Source organism: Chenopodium album, chromosome 6, assembly GCF_948465745.1.
Source record: "Chenopodium album chromosome 6, dcCheAlbu1.1, whole genome shotgun sequence".
Taxonomy (NCBI): domain Eukaryota; kingdom Viridiplantae; phylum Streptophyta; class Magnoliopsida; order Caryophyllales; family Amaranthaceae; genus Chenopodium; species Chenopodium album.
The window spans coordinates 35,538,541-35,563,219 of record NC_137839.1 but is presented as its reverse complement, the minus strand read 5'-3'; the positions used below and the strand labels follow the sequence as shown (position 1 = coordinate 35,563,219).

At 37.2% G+C, this 24,679-nt stretch overlaps 1 protein-coding gene across 2 annotated transcripts in view; it reads left to right on the top strand.

Moving 5' to 3' along the window:
• The first annotated feature begins 3,803 nt into the window (after window positions 1–3,803).
• The window catches only part of LOC145634824 (putative hydrolase C777.06c), a 45,100-nt gene continuing 24,224 nt past the window's right edge, over window positions 3,804–24,679 (top strand). For both annotated transcript variants that reach the window (XM_081686182.1, XM_081686181.1), the window contains exons 1-5: window positions 3,804–4,032; window positions 11,184–11,319; window positions 16,537–16,664; window positions 18,083–18,230; window positions 20,101–20,206. In XM_081686182.1, coding sequence (XP_081542308.1) covers window positions 3,848–4,032; window positions 11,184–11,319; window positions 16,537–16,664; window positions 18,083–18,230; window positions 20,101–20,206 — 703 coding nt within the window. In that variant the 5' untranslated portion in view covers window positions 3,804–3,847. The remainder of the gene's footprint in view (window positions 4,033–11,183; window positions 11,320–16,536; window positions 16,665–18,082; window positions 18,231–20,100; window positions 20,207–24,679) is intronic.

The following is a 24,679-nucleotide window of genomic DNA, read 5'->3' as shown; positions in this document are numbered from 1 at the left end:
AAAAGATAGACCGCTTTTCTCATAAAGGCAATCTCAACTTTCTCAAAATTGAGACCACTTATCTTCAAGAGGCGGTCTCAACTTTCCCATTCTAGAGACCGCCTCTAATAAAGCAGTCTCTTTGCCAAAGATACCGCTGTGCTAGACACCGCCTCTAAGGCAGTCTCTTTGGCTAATTCGAACGGTTCATTTGGCCAAATTTGTAGTAATGTGAGACAAATGGTTTATACCTACCAAGATATACAGGAGTTTGATGAACAAATAAAAGAATTGCTTAATAAAAAGCTAACTAGGAATAGCAAGAGTCCTCATAATAGTCCAGCATTCATGGTAAGAAACCATGCAGAAGAGAAAATAGGTAAAGCTAGAATGGTCATTAATTATAAGCAGCTAAATGACAATACTTTTTTATGGCTATTACATTCCTAATAAAACTATGTTATTTAATATAATACAAGGAGCCACATGGTTTTCTAAAATGGATTGTAAGAGTGACTACTGGAAAATTAAAATGGAAGAAGAAAGCATTCCATTTTACTGCATTTAGTGCCCCTCAAGGGCATTATGAATGGCTAGTAATGACTTTTGGATTAAAAAAAGCTTCACAAATATTTCAGAGAAAAATGGATAATATTTTTAGAGAACTTAATCATTGTTGTTTGGTCTATATTGATGATATCCTAATATTCTCAAAAGATTTAGAACAACATAAGAATGATCTTAAAGTAGTAACTCAAAAATGTGCAAAGCATGGTATAATCCTTGGAAAAGATAAATGTGTTTATGCTAAACAAGAAATTGAGTTTCTAGGATTAGAAATGAAAGCATTACAAATAATACAACAAAAACATTTTCTAGAAAAGATTGAAAAAATTCTAGATAAAATTAAAGATAGAAAACAACTAGAAAGTTTCTAGGATGTTTAACCTATGCTTCTGATTTCATAGAAAATCTTGCTTTATTAAGAAAACCATTACAACAAAACTCAAGAAAGAAATAACTTGGAACTGGAAGGAAAGTGATTCCAAAATTGTTCAAGAACTAAAAGTTATGTGTAAAGATCTTCCTGTACTAACACTACCTACTAGTGAAGATGATTTAATCCTTAAAACATATTCTAGTAATGAGCACTGGAGTGTTGTGTCAAAAATCAAAGAAGGAGAAAGACTTTGCAGATATAGCGGTGGAAGTTTTAATAAAGCTAAGTTAAATTATCCTACAATGCAAAAGGAAATCCTTGCAGTTATTAGAGGGATCGAGAAGTTCTTAATCTTCTTAGCCCCTAAACAGTTCTTAATAAGAACAGATTGCAAAGGCATACTCGGTTTTGTTAAAAAGAATTTGTCTAATATGCAAGCGCAAGGGAGACTCTTGCGTTGGCAATTATGGCTTAACCAATTCTCTTTTACTGTTGAACATATACAGGAGAAGAATTCTTTGGCAGATAGTCTAACCAGAGAATAGGCTAATGGCGAAGAAACACAAGACATCAGAGAACCTCCTTCCCATCAACTAGAAAAGATGGAGGTAGAGAGAAAAACTCTTATTGAAGAAACAGATAAGGCAATGGAGCGGGTTTCACCCTCCACTTGGGCCTTGATGGAGGCCATGATTGTTTCATCAAAAAGAAGATCTTAAGATGGTTTAATTAAATTTTGTCATGTAGCAGTTCGAAGGTTCCTAATGTACGAAGTGATGGTCATTATCCTGAGATTCATTCCTGATATTCAGGATATAATAATAAATAAAATAAAAGACAATAATTTTAGGTTCTGGTATGATTTAATTGTATCAAGGTCATACAAGATGTATGATGTCTATGATATATGGGGAAGTAGAATAATATTCAACACCAATTCCAGAGTGAGTACTGTGTCAATTCATCCACATTCACCAGAATGGAGGGCACTTTATGTAGCGGAGCACTACAGAGCTTGGGATTATGGGATGGTTCATAATATTGTACCATTTCCTGATAATAATACTACGTTCTTAGGTAAGCTCATGAAATTCTAGAAGTATGTTTTTAGGAGAATTTATGAAGCAATAAGATATAAAGGAAGAGTTGAACAAGTCCAAGTGCAAATTGCAAACATTGAAATGGTTGAAGGAAAAGTTAACTCTCCACATTTCCTGATCATGTTTGAAGACGTTCATCGCAAACTCAAAGATCCAATCTGTATCCAGCAGACAGAGACGAGTAAAAGATCCTACGGAGGCAAGAGCTTATGGAATTTTTCTACATTGCTCAGTATCTTAACCATTTCATAGCGTTAAAAGAAGAACCACCAGTCATAATACATGTGGGAAATACTACTATAGTAGCACCAAAATGGTTAAGAAATTATTTAGAAGAAGGAGTATTACATGGTGAATCACTGTATGATTATCTCAAACAAGTTGAAGCTGGGAGATATTTATCCTTAGAGGGAAAAGAGCACTTATTGGAGATCTTTGTCACATGGGATGGATCCTATACTGCTAAATGTGTGATGGATCTAGGTATAGAAGAAGACAACCCAATGTATGTCCATTATGAAGACAACGAGGACAACAAAGGTAGTCTACAAGATATGATAGAGTCCTGAGCCCACACCAACAATTATGTATTTTACTTTTACTGTAGTAACAAGTTTTATTTGTTTTAAAGAATCTTTAGAAAAGCAGTGAACGATATTCACTTGCTGAGTCATGGTTTTCTTTAAGCCATAGAAAGTGTCGGTGACCTTTGTAAGTCTTCCCCTATATGAAGGGCATTAGGCAAAGAAGTGAAGGCGGAGTTGGAAGAGTTAGCTAGAGCATTTCTCTGAAAGCATTAGAGAGTCCTCTAGAGAAAAAACTCACCTTAAGAGAAAGATTGGTTCTCCATCTCTCTTAAAGTAGAGAAAACTCTAGTTCAGCTTATGTCTATTTAAGCTTTCAGTTTGTGTGCTTGTTGTAATATATGAGTGTTGTAATCTTTTCAAATTAAATAAAAGTTTCGTTCAAGAACGGAACGTTATCCCCTTGAACCCTATATATCATATGAGTTATCTTTCTGTTTAAGAAGTTCCATCATAAACACAATAAGGATTGTTTAATTAGAGATTACGGCCTAAGGTAGGAAACGAATTAGATTTGTGCTGAGCCTAATCTAAGGAAGACAAGGTTGGGGTTAGCTACCTTGGTAAAGTCGGAAGCTCAGAACGCCAAAGATTCCAGTGTTGACTAAGTTCAGGTATTGGTCAAAACTCTCTAGTTAAATAATTATTATTGCGAAGCATGGTGGGCTTTTAAACTGTTAAAATAATTTATTTTGATGTATAAGTATTAGAGTTGTGATAATTAGTACCGTTAAAAGTCATTAATTAAAAACAAGTGATTATTACTCTTAATTATAAAACGTTATTATTAATTGTTCTCTTTAGTAGTACTATTAATATCATCAGTGGTAAAATATACAGTGTAGGTCGTATTATTGATAGTTCCAGTGGTACTATAACGAGTCCCAGTAGTATTATATAAAATTGTTAAAAAAAAAAAAAAAAAAAAGGAACCACTTGTAATGTATAAACATATAAATAACTAACCTCCCTTTTGAGAGTCCTCAGATTTAAAAGGTTTCATTCTCTAACCAAATCACTTGTCCACAAGGGAAAGCTGTTTTTTTTTTTTTTTTTTTTTTTTCCAATTAATAGACTCACACCTAGTGCTTACGCAAGTCTTAAACTAATCTGGTACTTAACCACTAAAGCAGGTGAAACCTATAATAAATAATCAAACCTTTTTCCTCTATTTCCTTTCAAGTTTCAACCATTCAAATTCAACACAAAACTCTAAACTTTATTAAAAAAAAAAAAAAAAAAAAATGGAGGAGCAAAATGTAGCAACAGATTGTAATGGTAGTAAGGGTGAGTCCGCGCTAATATTCTTGGGCACTGGATGCTCTTCTGCTATGCCGAGCGTGAGGTGCTTAATTAATCCGTCTGATCCTGCTTGCCCTGTTTGTTTTCTGTCCTTGAGTATTCCACCTCAACACAATCCTAATTACAGGTTCATCATCTTATATATTTTCACATCTCTTTCATTTGTTAGATTATTTGTGAATTTGAATTTTGTATTGTTGGGTTTGTTTTGATCGGTTGTTTAGAAGTCAACTTTAAGTCATGAAAGTTCTATACCATGTTAAGATGATTTATTTAATTTGGGTCAACAATAATTTTGAGATAGTCTTTCCATGATAACTAGGTTAATTGGTAAAGTTATATGTAGTATGATGCCATTGATAATTTTGTCGGGAATTTTTCTATGAGAAATTGGCATATGAATAATAATTATGTCAGCAGTAATTACTTTAGTGAGTAAAGCACACATACAGTCCCTGAACTTACGTATTTGTGCCGTTTTAGTCCCTCTTTAACTTTTTGAGCTCTTTTAGTCCCTCAACTACCCACTTTAGTGTTTGTCAGCCAAAACTTTAGGGACTTTGATGACTAAGCAATACTTTAGGAACTATGAGTCAGCAAAAAAACTTTAGGGATGTTGATTTATCATTTCTGAATAAAGTTTAGGGACTATGACATAGCAAATAGTTTAGGGACTTTAACCCATTAATATTTCAAACAGTACAAAGCAAATTAGGAATATTCTAACATGAATCCAAAAACTAGCCGTTAACAAAATTAAAGGGCTATAAATCTTCGATTTTCATGAAAAAAAAGCGCGGTGCATCAAATTTACATAAAATTTGTTGGATATAGTCGTATTTGCTAAACTTTATGATAAAGTATAAAACGTAAATCTAAATTGATGGTTTCTTTATATTGGCAAGGCAAGAGGCGTTATTAAAAATTGGAATAAACGTATGTGAAGGTGGCAAATCAAACAAGTTAAATCTATTTAGCAATGTGTCATTAGGCGCATCCAGATTAAGTGGGTGCCTCTCTATATACTTAAAACTTAAGCAAGTATTGCCCTGATTATACACTCACTTTAGTTGATAATAACTTGATATTATACCACACATTCAAGCTACTGTTAGTGTTACATATAGACGTCAATTGTTTCGAATTCTTAATGGGTTTGTTAGTTGATCGAAAAATACAATGTGATGTCGTTTTAATTTTCAAACATATTATCAGAAACCATTAGTATAATCATTAGGCTAAATTTGGCCATTACAACTGTCCCAAGAGGTCAAGACTATTAAGACTTAAGAGTCATATTATTTCTTCACATCAAATTATATACAATATGATTAAAAAACAACAAAACTTTGCTTATTAGATGGACGGTGTAACTTTTTTTTGAAAACCGCTAGAAGCCTTCAATTAATTAAGGGACAAAGAGTCCATGAGTACATAAGAAGAAACTTCTTGGGGAACATAATTCTCCCAAAATTTTGCTTATTAGATGGACGGTGTAACTTAAATAATAATAAAAATAAGAATATTACATTTTACAAATATGCTTCCCTCATTCACAAAATCTGAAACAGCTGACATTATTCATAGTCAACTACATAAAATTTTATAAAATGAAATTAATTAAAATGTAACATTTTTTTATTATTACATTAAAAAATATTCTTCCTTGTTAATATTATTTAATTTTTTAGTTCAATTGGGATTGCAGTGCAAAACGCAACGTTTTGATAATTAACCCGTCCATTGGGCCACGTGGCTAATACTCATCCCTAAACTTTCCTTCATCAACTCAGTAAAAAAATAAAGCTTGCTGAAGAAGATTCATGGAATAAATATTAAAATATACAAATCTGACTCTAAGTCCCTAAACTTTTGATGATTCAACATCCCTAAACTTTTTTGGATGAGTCAAGGTCCCTAAAGTATTGCTTAGTCAGCAAAGTCCCTAAAGTTTTGGCTGACAAACACTAAAGTGGGTGGTTGAGGGACTAAAAGAGCTCAAAAAAGTTAAAGAGGGACTAAAACGGCACAAATACGTAAGTTCAGGGAATGTATGTGTGCTTTACTCTTACTTTAGTTATACTAGAGTGTACCCGTGCAAAATGCACGTGGTGCATGGGATATATATTTTACAATATGATATTAAAAATAAATCTAATAACAAAAATTATTTTTCAAATGTAACATATAAATAGTGCAAATTCTCAAGTGATGCATTAAAAAAAAAAAAAACCCGAAGGGAGTACTTTATTAGTTTTATAGGGGTTATCCATTCAGTGTTATAGAGGTAACTCCGTCAGTGTTATAGGAGTGACTTTGTTCCTTTGCAAGCAGCTACACTGGTGCCTTGTCACACGAAAAATATGTTTATTTTAATTTATATTTTTTTTTGTGTTGATAATTATTGAAATAATAATAAGGTAGTTACTAAACGATTATTTGAAATATTAGTCAATGTTAAAAATGTTGCTTTGTTCTTTTGCAAGTGGTCATACATTGTGGCTAGTTGCATAGAAAACATAATGTATACATTTAATGTTTGACAAATTTTTATATGTGGTTGGCACATCGTGTGGGGTTGTTTATTTAGGGGTTACTCAGTCAGTCCGGGGTTACACGATATGTCAAAGGTTACTCGATTTGGGGTTACTCTGTCTGTTAGGTGTTATTCGGTCAATCAAGGGTTAATCAGTCAGAGGATACTTGTCGGGTAAGGGTTACTCAGCTCGGTCAGAAAATTACCGAGATAGTGTTTTTTGTGTTCCAATCGGCAATGCGTAGAAAACGTGCTATTTTTGTTTTGATAGTTATTAGATTAATAAATTGGTAATTTTTTGTGTCATTTTTTTTTTTTTTTTGTAATATCAATTAAAATGGATAGTATGTGTGTTATTAGGAAAAATAATAATAAAAAAAGGAAAAAATACTAAAAATAGTAGAAGTGGAGGTTTTTTTTTTATTTTTGGGAAAGAAGTGGAAGTTATTTGGAGGATTATTTTTGACTTTTGTTTTAAAAAAAACATGGAAGTTATTTGGAGGATATTGCAAAAAAAAAAAAAAAAAAAAAAAAAAAAAATGAAAAGGGGGAATGCATGAGAAATAAGCATTGGGGTTTTGGAAAAACCTCATTAACTTAATTACTCTTAAGTTATTATATTAGAGAAATATTAAATATATAATATATTTAAAATATAGGAAGTTGATTTTGATGTTAACTTAGACCTTATTCTTTTGAGCTGTTATTGTTTGTTGTGTACTTGTGGTTTGATTTGCTCTGCTGAAGCCTGCTTAGCTATGCCACTGAGTATTAGTAATACGCGAACACTCGTTCTGGCTTGCTGACATTTCTCTTCTCTGTTGAAATATGATGTTCTTTGCTCTACTTAAAAGAACATGGTCTTACTCTTACCGGTGGCCACGTAATGTGGCCAACTATTATGGGATTTAGTTTGTCAAAGTTATAGAAGTTACTCGTTCAGTATTATAGGGGTTACTCGGTTAGTGACATAAGGGTTGTTCTATCAATGCTCTAGGAGTTACTTTGATATTTTGCTAGCAGTTATTCGGCGAGGCCAGTCACGCAAAAAGCGTGCTGTACATTAATACCAAAAAAGAAAAAAAAAAAAAAAAAAGGTGGTAGGTGTAGTTATTGTTTTTTTTTTTTTTTAAATATAAAAAAATATAAAAAAAAAATTTGAAATAAATAAATAAAGTATGGGATAAGGGTGGGTAGTTATCTTTTAAAAAAATAAAAATAAAAAAAATAAAAATAAAAAATAAAATAAAATAAAATAAAAAAAAAAAAAAAAACAACCTCAAATGCATGAGAGTTTAGCATTGGGGTTTTGGAGGCTTCTCATGCATTTGAGATTTTTTTTTTTTTTTTAAAAAAAAAAAAATAACTACCCACCCTTATCCCATACTTTATTTATTTATTTCAAAACTTAAAAAAACAATAACTACACATAACACTTTTTTTTTTTTCTTTTTTCTTTTTTGGTATTTTTCCAAGGGACTACTACTAAGATTTCACTTTGTGTGTGTGTGTTTTTTACTAATCATAGCACTCAAAAACCCCAACCCTTCAATTATATACACTTTTTAGGGACAACCCTCTAAACAACATCCTTCTCTAATCATTAACACAAAAAAATCTTCTCTAATCATTAACACAAAAAAATGTACATCACGTTTTTTGCGTGACTGGCCTCGCCGAATAACTGCTTGCAAAATATCAAAGTAACTCCTAGAGCATTGATAGAACAACCCTTATGTCACTAACCGAGTAATTAACCCCTATAATACTGAACGAGTAACCTCTATAACTTTGACAAACTAAATCCCATAATAGCTGGCCACATTGTGTGGCCACCGGTAAGAGTAAGACCATGTTCTTTTAAGTAAAGCAAAGAACATCAGATTTCAACAGAGAAGAGAAATGTCAGCAAGACAGAACGAGTGTTCGCGTACTACTAATACTTAGTGGTATAGCTAAGCAGGCTTCAGCATAGCAAATCAAACCACAAGTACACAACAAACAATAACAACTCAAAAGAATAAGGTCTAAGTTAACATCAAAATCAACTTCCCATATTTTAAATATATTATATATTTAATATTTCTCTAATATAATATATATCCCGTGCATTTTGCACGGGTACACTATTAGCCAATTAAATAAGGAGCCCTTTCCCTAAATAATGTTGGGAAATTATCTAATTCCCAAATTACAGCTAGTCTTTTTTTAATTCCCACCATACCGTCCACGTCACCGGTTCAGTGGGAATTTTAAAAAAAACGGGTTTATTAGAAAACCGCTACTTCAAGTAGCGGTGTGCTACTGAAAACCGCTACTTGAAGTAGCGGTTTACATATTAGAAACCGCTACTTGAAGTAGCGGTTTACAAAATTAAAACCGCTACTTGAAGTAGCGGTTTGTTGCTGGACCGAGAAAAAAAAATCGGTTTGTTTTCCTTAGCTGACGTGGACGGTATAATAGGAATTAAAAAAAGAGTAACTGTAATTTGGGAATTAGATAATTTCCCAACATTATTTAGAGAAAGGGCTCTTAAATAAGAGATTATTAATTTCTTTTAGAATTAAATAATTTAAATGCCATGTAAGCAAAATTGGCGAATGAGATTTTTAAATTTAAATTAATTAAATATTATATATTATCTTTTAATATTAGGAATTTTATCAAAATATATAACAAATTTTAGGCTCATAAATACAAAAAAAACATTATTTAAAAAAAATCAAACAAACCGTGCATCGCACGGGCTTAATATATATATATATATATATATATTACTATGATATTATTAATTTATTTTTGTAAATATAATAGAGGAAGTTATTGAATTTGTTTAGTGGGAGTTATAAAATATGAAGTTATGAGGGATTTTTTTTAAAATTTTTTTTTAAAAAAAAAAATGTAAATTAACAAAATTTAAGGATTGATAGTTTGGAGTGATGTGGTTAAAAGTTGGAAAAATGACTCTTAAATTATAATATAGATTTATAAACATGTATAATACAATATTGGAGTAAATAATTTGTATTGAAGTTTGTTGAAAAGTAGAAAGAAGAATATTGTGAGCATTACAAATGCATGACCTGAACAGAACTTTATACTAGCTATTACAATGTGTATGATGTCAGCACTCATAGCAAACTCGTGCCAAAGGATAATCACATCAATGCAGGAAGCTTCCAGAATAGTTAGTTAAAACTTACTTGATGAGGTGGCACATCATGCTAACTCAGGGAGGAAATAATTGAGCATATTCTCCATCTTCAATACCCCCGCAAGCTTGAGGTGGTTGAATCAACCAAACCAAGCTTGGAGCTCAAATAAGTGTGGTGATGAACAGGCAAAGCCTTAGTGAGAATGTTAGCAAGCTGTCCGGTGAAGACAATCTCACCATCCCTCGATCTCCCGCCTCGCTCCTTTCCATGAACAACCCCTCCCCAAATTCCCCCACCAGACGCGCTACCTTCGCTCCTCCCATTTTTGTCAACCCGATCCACGCATAAACGCCCTCCCTCCCCGAAACGCCTCCCCTAAACGACCCTATTCCCTAATTCGTCGGCCCCAAAAATCTTAAACATTACCCAAAACAACCCAGATCGAAAATCAACGGGAAAAGAAGACGCGTAGGGTACGGTGGGTTTCGCAGGCGGGAGAAGGGTAATGAGCCGGCGAGATGGGCGCTGGCAAGTCAGGGAGAGGGCTAGCTAGCCGACCACGGCAGTCGGGGTTAGGGTTCAGGTTGGGCTAACGGACTGGTGGTGAAAGTGGTTGGGTTGGTCGTTTTTTAAATTATAAAAAATATTATTTTTAAAGTTAATTAATTAAATAATTAAACCAATAGTATAAATATAAATTAGCCCTCAAAAAAAAAAATATAAATTCTAATAAAATTTATTTTTATCAATAAAATGATAACATTTGTACATTAATTTTTTTTTTAAAAAAAAATTACATGTTTAGCAGGTTACTGGTCACCTAGGACCATTAAAAACAAATTGATATTATAGTTCTCGGATTATCAAAAAAATAATCGAAAGTTGAAATTATTTTGAGCGAATTGAGCAAAGTTGGGATTATAAATTTTCCTTTTATTAATGTCAAGTTTTTATAATTTTTACGTGTATAGAAATAAAGTTATATGTTTTAAAACGCGTTTTGGATACCGAGAACGTCCTTTTGCGACAAATAAATAGGGATATAAGGAGTAATACATAAGCTATATATTAAAATTTACGGATTTTTCATCATATGCCCTAGCTTGAATTTTTGGTTTTTCATCATATACCCTTGAACTTTTTTAAAAATTCATCATATACTCCCGATTTTTCACAAAAATACACCATATACCCTTGATGACTAATGATTGTTAATTTCGTTAATCATTATGTTTAATTATGAACCGAAACCACCCAAAATACATTCCTTTACCCCTGAAACCACCGACATCATGAAGATTTAGAGTGGTTTCGAAGGCTGGAGAAGGATAAAAGTGGTTTTGGGGATGAGGGTAGAGATCTATAGTGATTTCGACGTATAATTAATAAAATTCCACTTATCTTATTTTTCATTAGGGATGTATGGTTAATTTCTGTATCAATTTAGGGGTGTACGGTGAAAATTTTCACGGGTAGATGATCAATAAGAACAACCGTCATAAATTTATAAGAGATCTTGCTCAAGATAGGTAGGTACGTTAATGTATATTCGCTAACAAATGCTAAAAAATACTCTTTGTTGTACAGGTGCAACACATCTTTGCTCATTGATTATGGTCAAGCTAATGGTGAGCACAAGTATATTATAATCGATGTGGGTAAGACTTTCAGAGAACAAGTTCTTCGATGGTTCACACACTACAAAATTCCTCAAGTCGACTCTGTGAGTTTATAGTCTTATATTTCTCTTGCAGAAAAATCAAAGCTGTCAAAATTTTGAAGGGGAAATTGTAGGACTAATTCTATCCTTATAGGCTTATACTTTAATTTCGAAAATATTTTGCTAAACCATTTTATTGAGGATATATTTTGGTATATTTTGGTAGGATATATCTTTTATATTGTTTCCTAATTTCTAGTAACCTAATTAAGGTAATTCTAGGAATTAGCATTGTATATATATGTTTTGCCCCGATTAATGAAAGGTTAAGCCGTAAGTTTATACAATTCTACATGGTACCAGAGTCTTGATTTATTTTCTCTGTAAACACCAACAATGGCCATCGGAGATAATCCTCTACCGCCACCTCCAAAAAATTGAATCCAATTCTCCTTTCTACCTTGGACCGCAAGATCTGCCCGGGGATTTCATTACCTCACAACGTCTCAAATTAGATAATTTTCATGATTGGTCTCATGCCGTGCGAATTGCTTTATGCTCTCGCCGGAAATTTGGTTTTCTTGATGGTAGTATCACCACCTTCGATCCGCCGTGTACGAAGGATGATTGGGTTACAATCCATTGTATGTTGGTTTCTTGGCTCATGAACACAATCGATCCCGAGGTAAAATCTATGCTTTCCCATTATGATGATGCTAAGAAGTTGTGGGATGATTTACATGAGCGTTTTTGTCTTGTTAATGGCCCTGGAATTCAATAGATTAAATCTGACATTAATCGTTGTGAGCAAACCAAAAACATGACTGTGGCTGTACATTATAGCAAATTGGCTGTTTTGTGGGATGAACTTGATAAACTTGAACCCTTAATTGCTTGTAACTGTGGAAAGTGCTCGTGTAATGTGGGACGTCAACACGCTGATTGGCGTGATGGAGATCGTCTCCAACAATTTGTGCTTGGCCTGTACTCTGAATTTTATGCTCCTACTCGATCTGCCCAGCTTTCACAAGACCCTCTGCCTTCTTTGAATCAGGCATACCAGCGAGTCTCGCAAGACGAGAAAGTCAAGGGATTTTCTCGCCAGAAAGAAGACCCCTCCCCTGCTCTAGGTTTCGCTGTCCGTACTGGTGCAGGGAGGGCACGTGGTGGTGGCTCTGACCGGCAGTTGCCGGTGTGTGAGAAGTGTAAGAAGGTGGGCCACGAAACCGCAAAGTCCTGGTCCGATAAAATCTACAATTTTTGTAAAAAGAGAGGGCACGAAGAAAATCGTTGCTACGATCGCTACGGTTGGCCAGAAGGCGCTGCTAGCAGTCAGGGGGGCAGGCTATGGCTGGGCGTGGTCGTGGTAGCAGTTCGGTGAAGGAAAATGCTGTAACAGGTGGCTCGAGCATGGACGATTCTAGTTCCTTAGCTTCGGGTAGGTTATTTTCCAATGAACAGTGGAAGGCAATTACGGGATTGATGGGTAATGCTACAATTTTTGACAATCGATTAAGTGGTAAGTTTGATGATACCTCTTGGATAATTGATACAGGAGCTACGCATCATGTAACTGGTGAAAAAGGTTAGCTTTTTGACACAAAAAGTTTTGAATGTCCGGTTGGGTTACCGAATGGTGACACAGTTTTGTCGTCCTTTATTGGCTTTGTATGCTTGTCCGATCAAATTACTCTCACAGGAGTCCTCTATGTTCCTAATTTGAGTTGTAACTTGATTTCTGTTTCTCAACTCAATGATGATCTTAATTGTACTGTCTAATTTAACTCTTATACATGTGCTATACATGACCAAACGAAGGAGCTGATTGGAACGGGAACTAGGAGGGACGGATTATATTACTTTAGCAAATCAGATTCGGTGCATCATGTGAGTGCTATTGCTACAAATTTAGAGTTGGAGTTGTGGCATCGTCGTATGGGTCATCCTTTCGAGAAAGTAGTTAAGTTACTTCCTACAGTTAGTAGTAAAGCTTTTTTAAATAAAGGATGTGAAGTATGTATGCGTGCTAAGCATCCTAGAGATAGTTTTCCTCTAAGTGACAATAAAGCATCTAGAAATTTTGAGAAAGTACATTGTGATTTGTGGGGCCCGTATCGACATGTTGCGCGTGTGGAGCTCGTTATTTTTTTACTATTGTTGATGACTATTCTAGAGCTGTTTGGGTTTATTTGTTGAATGATAAAACTGAGGTTTTTTGTACTTTCTTGATGTTTGTTGCTATGGTAGAACGACAATTTTCTCAAAACATTAAAGTTGTGCAAAGTGATAATGGTATAGAGTTTAATTGTTTGCATGACTATTTTGCTACTATTGGGATTATTTTCAAACCTCTTGTGTGGGCACTCCTTAACAAAACGGGAGGGTAGAGAGAAAACACAAACATATTTTGTCAGTTGGGAGAGCTTTGAGATTTCAAGCAAAATTACCAATTTATTTTTGGGGTGAGTGCGTTCTTACCGCAGCTCATCTAATAAATCGAACCCCCACTCCTTCGCTTTCCAATAAATCTCCATTCGAAATTTTGTTTGATAAACCCCCATTGTTTGATGTCATTCGTACTTTTGGGTGTTTGTGTTTTGCTCATAATCAGAAAACAAATGGAGATAAATTTGCTAGTCGGAGTCGAAAGTGTATTTTTGTGGGTTACCCGTTTGGTAAAAAGGGATGGCGTTTGTATGATCTTGATTTGAAGGTTTTCTTTGTGTCTTGGGATGTCAAGTTTGTGGAAAATGTGTTTCCGTTTGCTACTCCGGAAGATGTTAATATTGAGTCACAAATTTATGAGTCGAATTATGATATTCATGATGATTTTGTGGAGTTTGATTTGTGGGGTAGTAATGATGGCAATGATGATGTTTTGGGTGCTAATAATGGTGATATTAGTGTGGCCGAGGACACGCGTTCTGCCCCAGTCCAGCAGCTCGTCAATGGGGAGCCTGCGGGTGCTGGAACAGCAGGGCAGCAGCACACTAGCCAGGCAGATGAGAAGCCAGTGGGCGCTGGTGTGACTGCCAGTATCGCAGCCCAGCAGCAACAACACGACTCGCTGGCTGGGACTGCCGAGCATCACCAGCAGCAGCTGGCTGGGACTGCCGAGGGGGACAGAAACTCCGCAGCCCAGCAGCCTCATGACACGGCTCTCTTGGGCCGTGGTTTCTGGGAGAAGATTCCCTCGACTCGTTTTCGTGACTATGTGACTCACTCAATGTTTGCTAAAAATCCGTCTCCCTGCACTCTGTCTTCCAATCCTCCTTCAGGTACTCTCTATCCTTTAGCACATTATATAAATTGTGACAAGTTTTCTGTGAATTATTGTAAGTTTCTGGCAGCTATTGTTGGTGGTCATGATCCAAAATCTTTTAGAGAGGCCATGAAACATGAAGGTTGGAGACATTCTATGCAGGAAGAAATTTGAGCCTTGGAAGATAACGACACTTGGACCTTAGAGCACCTTCCTCCTGGTAAACGTGCTTTAGGGAGTCAATGGGTGTATAAGACAAAATATTTGTCTAATGGTGATATTGAACGGCTAAAATCCCGTTTGGTTGTTTTTGGTAATCATCAGCAGGAAGACATTGATTATGGTGTAACGTTTGCTCCAGTTGCAAACATGACCACGGTTCGGGCTTTTCTTGCAATTGCAGCATCGAAAAATTGGGAACTAAATCAAATGGATGTCCATAATGCTTTCTTGCACGGTGACCTTGATGAGGAGGTTTATATGAAATTACCTCCCGGGTTTGAGGGTGAAGATCCTTCACTTGTGTGTCATATGAGGAAGTCTTTATATGGGTTGAAACAAGCGCCGAGGTGTTGGTTTGCAAAGTTAATAACGGCTTTGAAAGGGTACGGTTTCATCTAATCTTACTCTGATTATTCTCTTTTTACATATACTAAAGGCACACTTCAGATTAATGTCTTAGTATATGTTGATGATCTTATTATTTCTAGAAATCATTCCGCTACACTTGTTGGTTTCAAAGCTTATCTTAGTGATTGTTTCAAAATGAAGGATCTAGGTTCTTTGAAATATTTTTTGGGCATAGAAGTTGCTCGTAGTGCTTCAGGTTTATTTTTATGTCAACGAAAATATACGTTAGATATTATTTCTGAAGCAGGTTTGTTAGGGGCTAAGCCGAGTGGTTTTCCCATGGAGAAAAACCACAAACTTGGTCGTACCACAGGTCATCTTCTTGCAGATCCGGAAGTGTATCGTAGGTTTGTTGGTCGTTTGATTTATCTAGGAGTAACTAGACCAGATCTAGCATACTCCGTTCATATCTTGTCTCAGTTTATGCAAGAGTCGCGCATTGAGCATTGGGAAGCCACTTTTCGTGTTGTTCGTTATTTGAAAGATACTCTGGGTCAGGGTATCTTGTTCAGTGCTACTAGTGATCTCACTTTGGAGGGTTAGTGTGATTCGGATTGGGCGGCTTGTCCACTAACTCGTCGCTCTGTCACAGGTTGGTTGGTGTTTTTAGGTCATTCGCCTATCTCTTGGAAGACTAAAAAGCAACCAACTGTGGCGACGTCTTCTTGTGATGCCGAGTACAGGGCTATGTATGCCGCCACTTGTGAGCTCAAGTGGCTTAAGGGTTGTTGTTGAGTTTGGGTGTGCATCATCCAAAGGCAATTAAGTTATTTTGTGACAGTCAATCTGCTTTGCACATCGCAAATAATCCGGTCTTTCATGAAAGGACCAAGCATATTGAAGTCGATTGTCACTTTGTTCAAGATGCGATTATTAAAGGCTTGATTACTCTGTCTTATGTTCCTACGACTACTCAGTTGGCCGACATTTTCACAAAGGCTCTAGGGAAGTCACAGTTTGATCATGTTTTGTCCAAGTTGGGCACTTATGATCCTAGTGCTCCAACTTGAGGGGGGGTATTGAGGATATATTTTGGTAGGATATATCTTTTATATTGTTTCCTAATTTCTAGTAACCTAATTAAGGTAATTCTAGGAATTAGCATTGTATATATATGTTTTGCCCCGATTAATGAAAGGTTAAGCCGTAAGTTTATACAATTCTACACATATTTTCCCCTTTGGTGGTAGTTGTTTGTTTTAAATTATGATTTACTTTTTTTTTCTTTTTTTTTTGAGCGGGAAATTATGATTTACTTGACTGTGCTATTGGGTATTCAAGGCCTCAAGGGCACATTGAGTTGTTTCCTTCAATATTCGATAATGCAGTTCTACGGTCTTGAGCACTGGCATTGGCAAACACTTAAGTACTATCTAAAAAAACTGCAGGTTATATTGACACACGAGCATGCTGATGCAGTCCATGGGCTTGATGACTTATATTGTATGAAGCAATCTATATGCAATCACGATGTTAATATTATTCCAATTTATGCCACTCAAGAATGTGTTGATAGGTATGTATGTTACTTGTCTAATTTGGGACTAAGTAGTGATTCTGCACTCTTAATTGAGGCCTTGTACCTTACCCTTTGCCTATAAGAAATAAATGTCCTGTTTTTGAATTCTCGGTACTATATTGATGTGATTGTGTCTAGTTCCATTGACTGCCTTTAACATGTGATCAACTGTAATGTTGTATTCAGTAGTATTAGTTAGCATAATAAATATTTTGTTAAACAGTATTATCTGTTGTGGCCTTGCAATATCGTCTGCCACATCTTGTATTGCTCTGTAGTCTCTGCTGGTGTTGCCTACTGAAACTGTCGTGTGTGTGTGTTTTTATTTAGTTACTTTTCATTTTCTTATAGAATAGAGTTGCATACCTAATGAATTTAACATGATTAAAACATATCCACTTCTATTTGAATATCCTCAATGTGGTTCACCCTTGTAACTATCACAACCTAGTTTCTAGTCATTAGACGAGATGGGACTTAACTTATTAACCATGTTAGATCACCATCCTCTCTGCCAAGTTAACTCAGAAAGTGCTCGACACCCTCTCTTCCGTAATGTGATGGCAATCTCTGTATGTCTGAGCAATTTATGCTTTTGATAAAACAGTAAAGCAGTTGAACTAGAAGCCCATGCCAACACATTCATATATCTATGTTGTCAAATTAGTGGTTAAGTAGCAGTCCAATTAATGCATGTTTTAGCTACATAACTGTTACTAATCTATGACTCTATGTAACTTAAGTGAATACAGAGGTGTTAACAAGACTAAGGATTAAGGTTGAATAATGTTGAATAAAGTTGGTTTATTTACGAAAATGTCATGTTATGAGAAATTAGGGCATCCCGTGTTTAAATGCTTACCTGTTAAAAAAATGCACAACATGAATGAAGTGTAATTAGGTAATCTAGAAGACTCAAACCATTGAAATTCTAATTCTACATGAAACTTTATCTCATCCTTGCACTTGCCAAAAAAAAAATATTTACTATACTTCTATACTCAAGTCTTCTAAATCTGGTTTAGTTGGTGTTGGAGCATTTGAGCATTACAGATTGTCTTATGCAAACATTTCAACAGCTAATATGTATGGAAATTTCCTATCAGATACTCTATTGATAGCCTGATTATCTTACATTTGAGTCTTAGTACAATAGTCATTCAGATAATAGAAATAAGTTCATCACCAGTAAATTGCGCAATGTTTTCTCGTTAGTCTCTTTTACATATCCATGCTAGTTATGTTGATTAAAAGTTATTTGCCATTAATCTCTATAAATGACTGACAGAATCATACCTTTATGCGATTCATGATTGGGGTGGTCGTTTACATCCTTTCGTGTTTAATTGTATAATGCAGCTGTTATTCAAGATTTTGACTGTAATTCTCTTTTTCCATTTATTTGTTTATTGCAGTGTTGTGCTTAGGTTTCCTCACCTGTCCAAGACAGCGGTTAAGCAGAACACAACAACTGAAAAAGTGTCGTTGCTAGATTGGAAAGTCATTGAAAATAATATTGAAAAGTCATTCATTGCTTCTAGACTGCAATTTTATCCATTACCAGTAAGTTCTTTATTTTTTATTGCTTTTGAAGATTGTGTTAGCAATCTTTTGTTACTCGTATATTTCTTCAAGTTCACTACATATCTTAGACGATAAACATGTGGTTGGATAATGGAATTTAGATGGTAAGGAGGAGAAATGAAAATGAATTAAGGAGACAATTTCCGTAGATTTGATAAGTTTGCTAGGCTGCTAGGGCTCTAATACCATGCCAAGTTTTGTGTAAATGGGTTTCCTTAACCATGTATTGCATAACCAGCAGGTATATATATATGATGTAACCTAAATTCCAATTAGGACTTAAGCGCAATTAACACAACTATACAATATATAACAGAGCATATAGAATGAGGAAAATTAATTAAGGTACAGAAAGAGAAGGAAAAATTGCCCGGAATAATCAGACCTTTGGCTCATCCGCTCAAAATAATCTCACCTACTACTTGACACATGTTGCCATGTAATTTGTCAAAAAAAAATAAAAAAATAAAAATTTTAGAAAAAGTTAAAATTTTTTTTTTTTAAAAATAATAATAAATTTAATAGTTATTTAAATACCACCACCATCCCAAGCCTTCCTGCCACCCTTGACACCCCATCCTAGTGGCTCCGGTCACCCAGACCCCCCTGGCGACGGCAGCGCGCCTAAACCCCCCGTCTCCCTCCCTCATGAAACAACCGTCTCCCTCCCTTCCTCACGAAAGCACCAACCCCCAACTCCAACTAAAGCGTTGGCGCTGGCGTCGCGACGACCCCTCTCCTGAACCATCAACACCCTCCCTTCCCCACGAAATCCAGGCATAGGCGAGCTTTTCTGTTTCCTGATCCTATCACGATCCCAACCCCCTCCCCGTTTCCCATCTTTACAGTTGCGCCGATCTTCCCTGTCCCCCATTCCCATCGCGCCTTCCTCCCTGACCTCAATTCAGGTCAATTTGGGGGGTTTTCAATTTTTTGAAGGTGGTTATGGGGATTGTTTGGCTGGGGTGGGGTCCCGGTCGATTTCTGGAGCGGTGGACGGTGGGAATTCGGTCGGTTTCTGGGGTGGTGGGAACTCGGTCGGTTTCTAGGTGGGTTGGTGGTTCTGAGGTCTGGGTTTGGGTGGTGGTGGGGAATGGTGGTGGCTATGGTGTGGCTTAGGTAGTTAGGTGGTGGTGGGTTTTTATTATTAGTTTTTACTTTTTTAAAAAATTTTTTTAAACAAATCAAGTTGTGACAAGTGTAAAATAATTTATTTCTTTTTTTAAAAAAAATTACCTCTTCAAGGTCACCCGGGAACATTTTGAGCGGATTGGATATAAAGGTTGGATTATTAAAAAATAACCCAAAGGTGCGATTATTTTAGGCGGACGCCCCAAAGGTGGGATTATTCCGGGCAATTTTTCCAAAAGAGAATCGTCCAAATCAATTTTGTTAGTTCAACTAACAAATCAAATCACTAGATTAAGCCCGTGCGATGCACGGTTTGTTAGTATTTTTTAATTTTTTTTTCTTCATTTTTATGTGATTAAAATTGTTATTATATTAGTTTTAAAATATTAGATAAAATTCCTAATCTCAAAAGATAATATTTTGTATTTAATTAATTTAAATTTTAAAATCTCATTCGTCAATTTTACTTACGTGGCATTTAAATTATTTAATTGTAAAAGAAATTATTAATCTCTTATTTAATTGGCTACCACTTAAATTTATAATCTTACATGACGGGCTAAAAAAACTAAATCCTACGTGGTTCTTTAAGAACTCGAGGAAAAACTCCCCTTAAAATATATATATTATATTCTATTTTCCTCCATTTTCCTTTGTTCTTCTTTTCCTTCATCGCCTCCTCCTAGAGTGAATTTTAACAAAAAATAAACTATGGCAGGTGATGCATGGTGAAGACTATGTTGCTCTAGGTTTTATGTTTGGTGACAAATGCAAAGTTGCTTATATCTCTGATGTTTCTCGTTTTCCTTCAAACCCAGAAGATGGTAAGCACTCTTGGCGTTTGGTTCACATAACTAAGGTATAAGGTAAGGGTTTAGAATGGTTTAAACTCATACCTTATGTTTGTTTTATGATTTTAAGAGTTTCAAACCCATACCTCAAAGTAATTAACACTTCATGTTGATATTATTAACTTTATTTTACTTTTCTAAAAAAAAAAAAAAAAAAAAAAAAAAAAAAAAAATATTAGCCTTATTTTACTTTATTTTGAAGTTGTAACTTCAATTTTCATATAAACTTGTACTTTGTCAAGTTCCATTTTAAATTGAAGTGCTTCTTTTTTTGAGAAAATTAAAATGAAGTACATTGTATTAGATTTTACCATCAGTAATTGTAAAATTTTATTGACGAATAAATGAATTGAAGACTAAGAAGACAAATCTGAGTAAAATTTACAATTATCATCTTAATTTTTTCATATAAAAAATAAAAGTAAATAAATTCAGGTTGTAATCGGGTTGACCCGAACCCCAAAAGATCAGGTCCGGGTTCAGAATTCTGACCTGAAAAGTTAAATAGGTCAGGTTCAGGTTGGGGGTTTTCAACCCGAACCCGAACTGACCCGAACCTGAAAGTGACACGACCCGACCCAATTGCCACCCTTACCTCAAACCCCAAGGTATAAGGTTTAGAAATCTTGGGGGGGAGGTGGGTTTGGCTCATTCCCATAATACTTTTAGGTATCTAATAAAAAGATAAAATTGCATTCCATAAGCATACCAAACATATGGTATTAAGAATCAAGTTCCAAACTCATACCACTATGGTTTCATTCCTAATTCCAACCCTATACCAGTTTACGAACCAAACACCCCCTTTAGTAAACTTTAGGTCTATATCTTGCAATTATACATTGCTTCATAATTTTTGGTTTGGGTGGAAATAAATGAAATTGTTCTTTGGGTGTTTAGTTCGAGTAATTTAGGTATGAGGTATCTATATTTTTTTTTCAAGGAAATCGGACTACTGCATATTTATTAATCAATGGACAACTTGTCCATTAGAATATATGAGGATACATCGGAGGGACAATGATTTTCCTACACCTGTTCGTCACCTAAAAGGGCACTATCTTGGAGAGATGATGAGCCACAGTATTACCATCTCTTTTTACATGGGATCAAAAAACAAACTCAAAATTCTTACTGTTTGGGTCCAATTATGCCAATTGGGCCTAGTCATTAAACGATTCAATATGCCAAGGTCAAGGCCCAATCCTCCATCCTGCCAAGTTAACATTAAGTCAATATGAAGCCAATGGCCCAAGTCATCATGGTCAGCCCATGTGATATCCGGCCCATCCATTCTCCTTGTATGCTAAGGTATAAAAGCCTTCAATTACATCATTTATTACTCATACACATTAAATCCTCAAGCATTAATTCTCTTGCATATCTTTCTCTCTATAAACACTGTTTGGCTTCGGCATCGGAGGGGTCTTCCTCGGATCCACCCCCGAGGCCAGTTTTACGTGTGTTTGCTGTGCAGGAAACCTTTGGCCCAACATCATTTGGACCGGACTAGTCTTCATCCACTTCTTTGGACCTTCGACAAGGTCCCATTGTTTTCACCCGAAACAATTTGGCGCTGTCTGTGGGGAAGACTTTTAAAAAAAATCTTTAAGCCAATCAAAATCATCTTGCAAAAATCTTAGTAACAGTGGCTAAGAATCGCAAGAACAAACGATTAAGTCAAGGAGCAGGCGAAAGGCCTAAGACTCCTACACCATCACCTTCTCCGGACCGGAACTCTTCTAAGGGTGCCAGTTCGGGAGAAGCATACCGGGAGGATTCCCTTTCTCCCGTAATTCACCAATATCATCATAGACCGAGTCCACCTCGGTCTAACAAAAGTCAGTCCGATCGTAGGACCCAGTCAGTGCCTCAAAGGAGACCTTTGAGCATCCACTCTCACTCTCACACTCAGCCGAGGACCCCTTTAACGGGGCCTAGCTCGGAAGAGGTGGCGAGAGCGCTGGCGGTGCTCATGGAAGCGATGAAAGCACAAAGCATGCCTCCTCCTCGTGACCGAACTCCTCCGCATACCAGGCATCAGTGGAGGAAGCTCGACAAAGATGGGGATAAACCTCCCTCCTTCAGGGAGCTGGAAGAGTGGGAAGAGGACACTTGGAGAACTGAAAAAGAGAGGAAAAAGAACCCCCACTTTTTCAAAGGATCCTATACCTCTCGGCCAGAAACTCACAAAAGCATCAGCTCTGCCTCTCGGCCAGAGACTGTTCGCCGAAGCGTCCTTGACCGACTCGGTGGCAAGGAGCCGAGTGTGCATAGCTGCCTCTCATTCCCTGTAGCCGAGGCCCGAACTTCCCAGCCAGGGAAGAAAACCACTCTTACCTCTCTAAGAGGGCAGAGCGCGGTCCCTTCGGCCAGGAACAAGGGTAAGGCCGTAATGCTTCCTACCAGCTCTCCATTCGAGCAATGGATTCTGGAAGAGCATGTGCCGACGGTTAAAATCCCGTCGCACATTACATACGATGGGACTTCGGACCCGAAGGACCATATTGCCTCTTATGAGGGGCACATGCATCTTTGCCCCAGGTTCGAAGTGACCTGGTGCAAATATTTTCCCACCACTCTCAAGGGGGTCGCGCAAGCGTAGATCTCCAAGGGAAGTAAAGGAAGGTTCTATAACGGGGTGGGATGACCTGTCCACCAAGTTCAAGAGCAAATTTTCCATGGCACACCGCCGAGAGAAGACCACTGCAGAGCTCATGGGCCTGCAGCAAGGGGAGACCAAGAGTCTCCGAGACTATCTGACTCGTTTCAGTAACGAGTCATCTAGCGTTTCTCAGATGGACCAAGGGCTAGCCGTCTTTGCAATGCAGAATGGCTTTCAGCTTGGAAAATTCCTTGACTTCATGGTCATGCATACCCCGCAGACCCTGCTGGAGGCTTTGAACGCCTCGGATAAATTCATCCGAGCTGAAGAGTGGAACAAAACAAAATCCCAACCCCAATCTGGGGGTGGGAAGCAAAAACAATCGTCTAAAGGCCAAGGCCAGAAGACGAAGGGTAAGGCGAAAGCCTCTGAACAATCTTCGGCCAACGAGCCGAAGAAGGAAAAATCAGCTCCCTTCACGGGGAGATATGAATCTTATACTCCGCTGGCCCTTCCGCGCGCTAAGATTTATAGCGTGACGAAGGAAGAGCAGAGTTATAGAAAGCCGAGACCGCTCCCTGAGTGGTATCAGCGCAAAAATAAGAATCAGTGGTGTGAGTTCCATGAATCACCGGGACACAACACTGAGGAGTGTATCCAGCTGAAGGACCAAATCGAGGATATGGTCCGGAATGGATATCTGAAAAAATATATCGCGGATCACCGCAAGAAAAAAGAAGCTGAGAAATCCGAAAAGGACTCTCGGCAATAACTCGATTTCCCCCAAAAGAACAGCAAAAATGCGGAGGGAAAATTTCCTCCAATTAACGTTATCTCGGGAGGAATATGTTCTCGGAGGGAGCACAAACGTCACCTTAGGGCTTTGATCTATCAGGTGAATAATGCTAGTATTCAACCGCCCCAGTCGCCGGTGCCGAACATGACGTTCACATCCGCCGACTGTCGGGGGGTGACATACCCTCATGAGGACCCGTTGGTGATCATCACCACGGTGGCAAACCACGACGTCAGCAAGGTTCTTGTTGATGGCGGCAGCGGAGCAAACATTTTGTTCCAAAAGGCCTACAACCAAATCAAGCTGAAGCCCAAGCACTTCACGCCGGTACCCTACCCGGTATCCGGATTTAATGGGGCTTCAACTTATCCAGACATGAAGGTAACACTTCCTGTCACCATCGGTTGTGATGAGGCAGCCAGGAACGTCATGACCGAATTCTTGGTCATCAATGCTCCTTCTGTGTACAACGTGATCATGGGGAGACCCATTATTCACGAGATCCAAGGGGTAGTCTCAACATACCACCAGCTGATGATCTATGTCTCGGATGCTGGCTACCCCGAAAGGATCGAGGGCAGCCAAAAGGAGGCCCGAAGGTGCAACTACCTCAAGCCATCCACCAGTCGTACAAAAGATGACGACGAGGATGAGGAGGAGAAAGATAGGAAGCCGAGCGCGAAGAAGCCGAAAGGCCTAAGTGCCTCGGCTCAAGGAGACCTGGACAAAGAAAAAGGGTCAGTAAAAGAAAAGGCTAGCTCATCATCTGAGCCGAAAGACTCAGAGAGCCATCCGAAGAAGAAAAAATCTGGAACCCCTGCGGACATAGACAACAGGCCAGAAAACGAAGAGTCCAGCCCCACGGCAATGGAGCTGGACCAGCAGACCGAAACGGTCGAGTTGACCGAAGGAAACACCAAAAAATGCGTTACAATCGGGCTAGATCTTGATCCGAAAGTCCGCGTTGAGCTCATCCAACTCCTTCGGGACAACCAAGATGTGTTTGCTTTCTCGGCAGCTGACATGCCCGGGATAAGTCCAGACC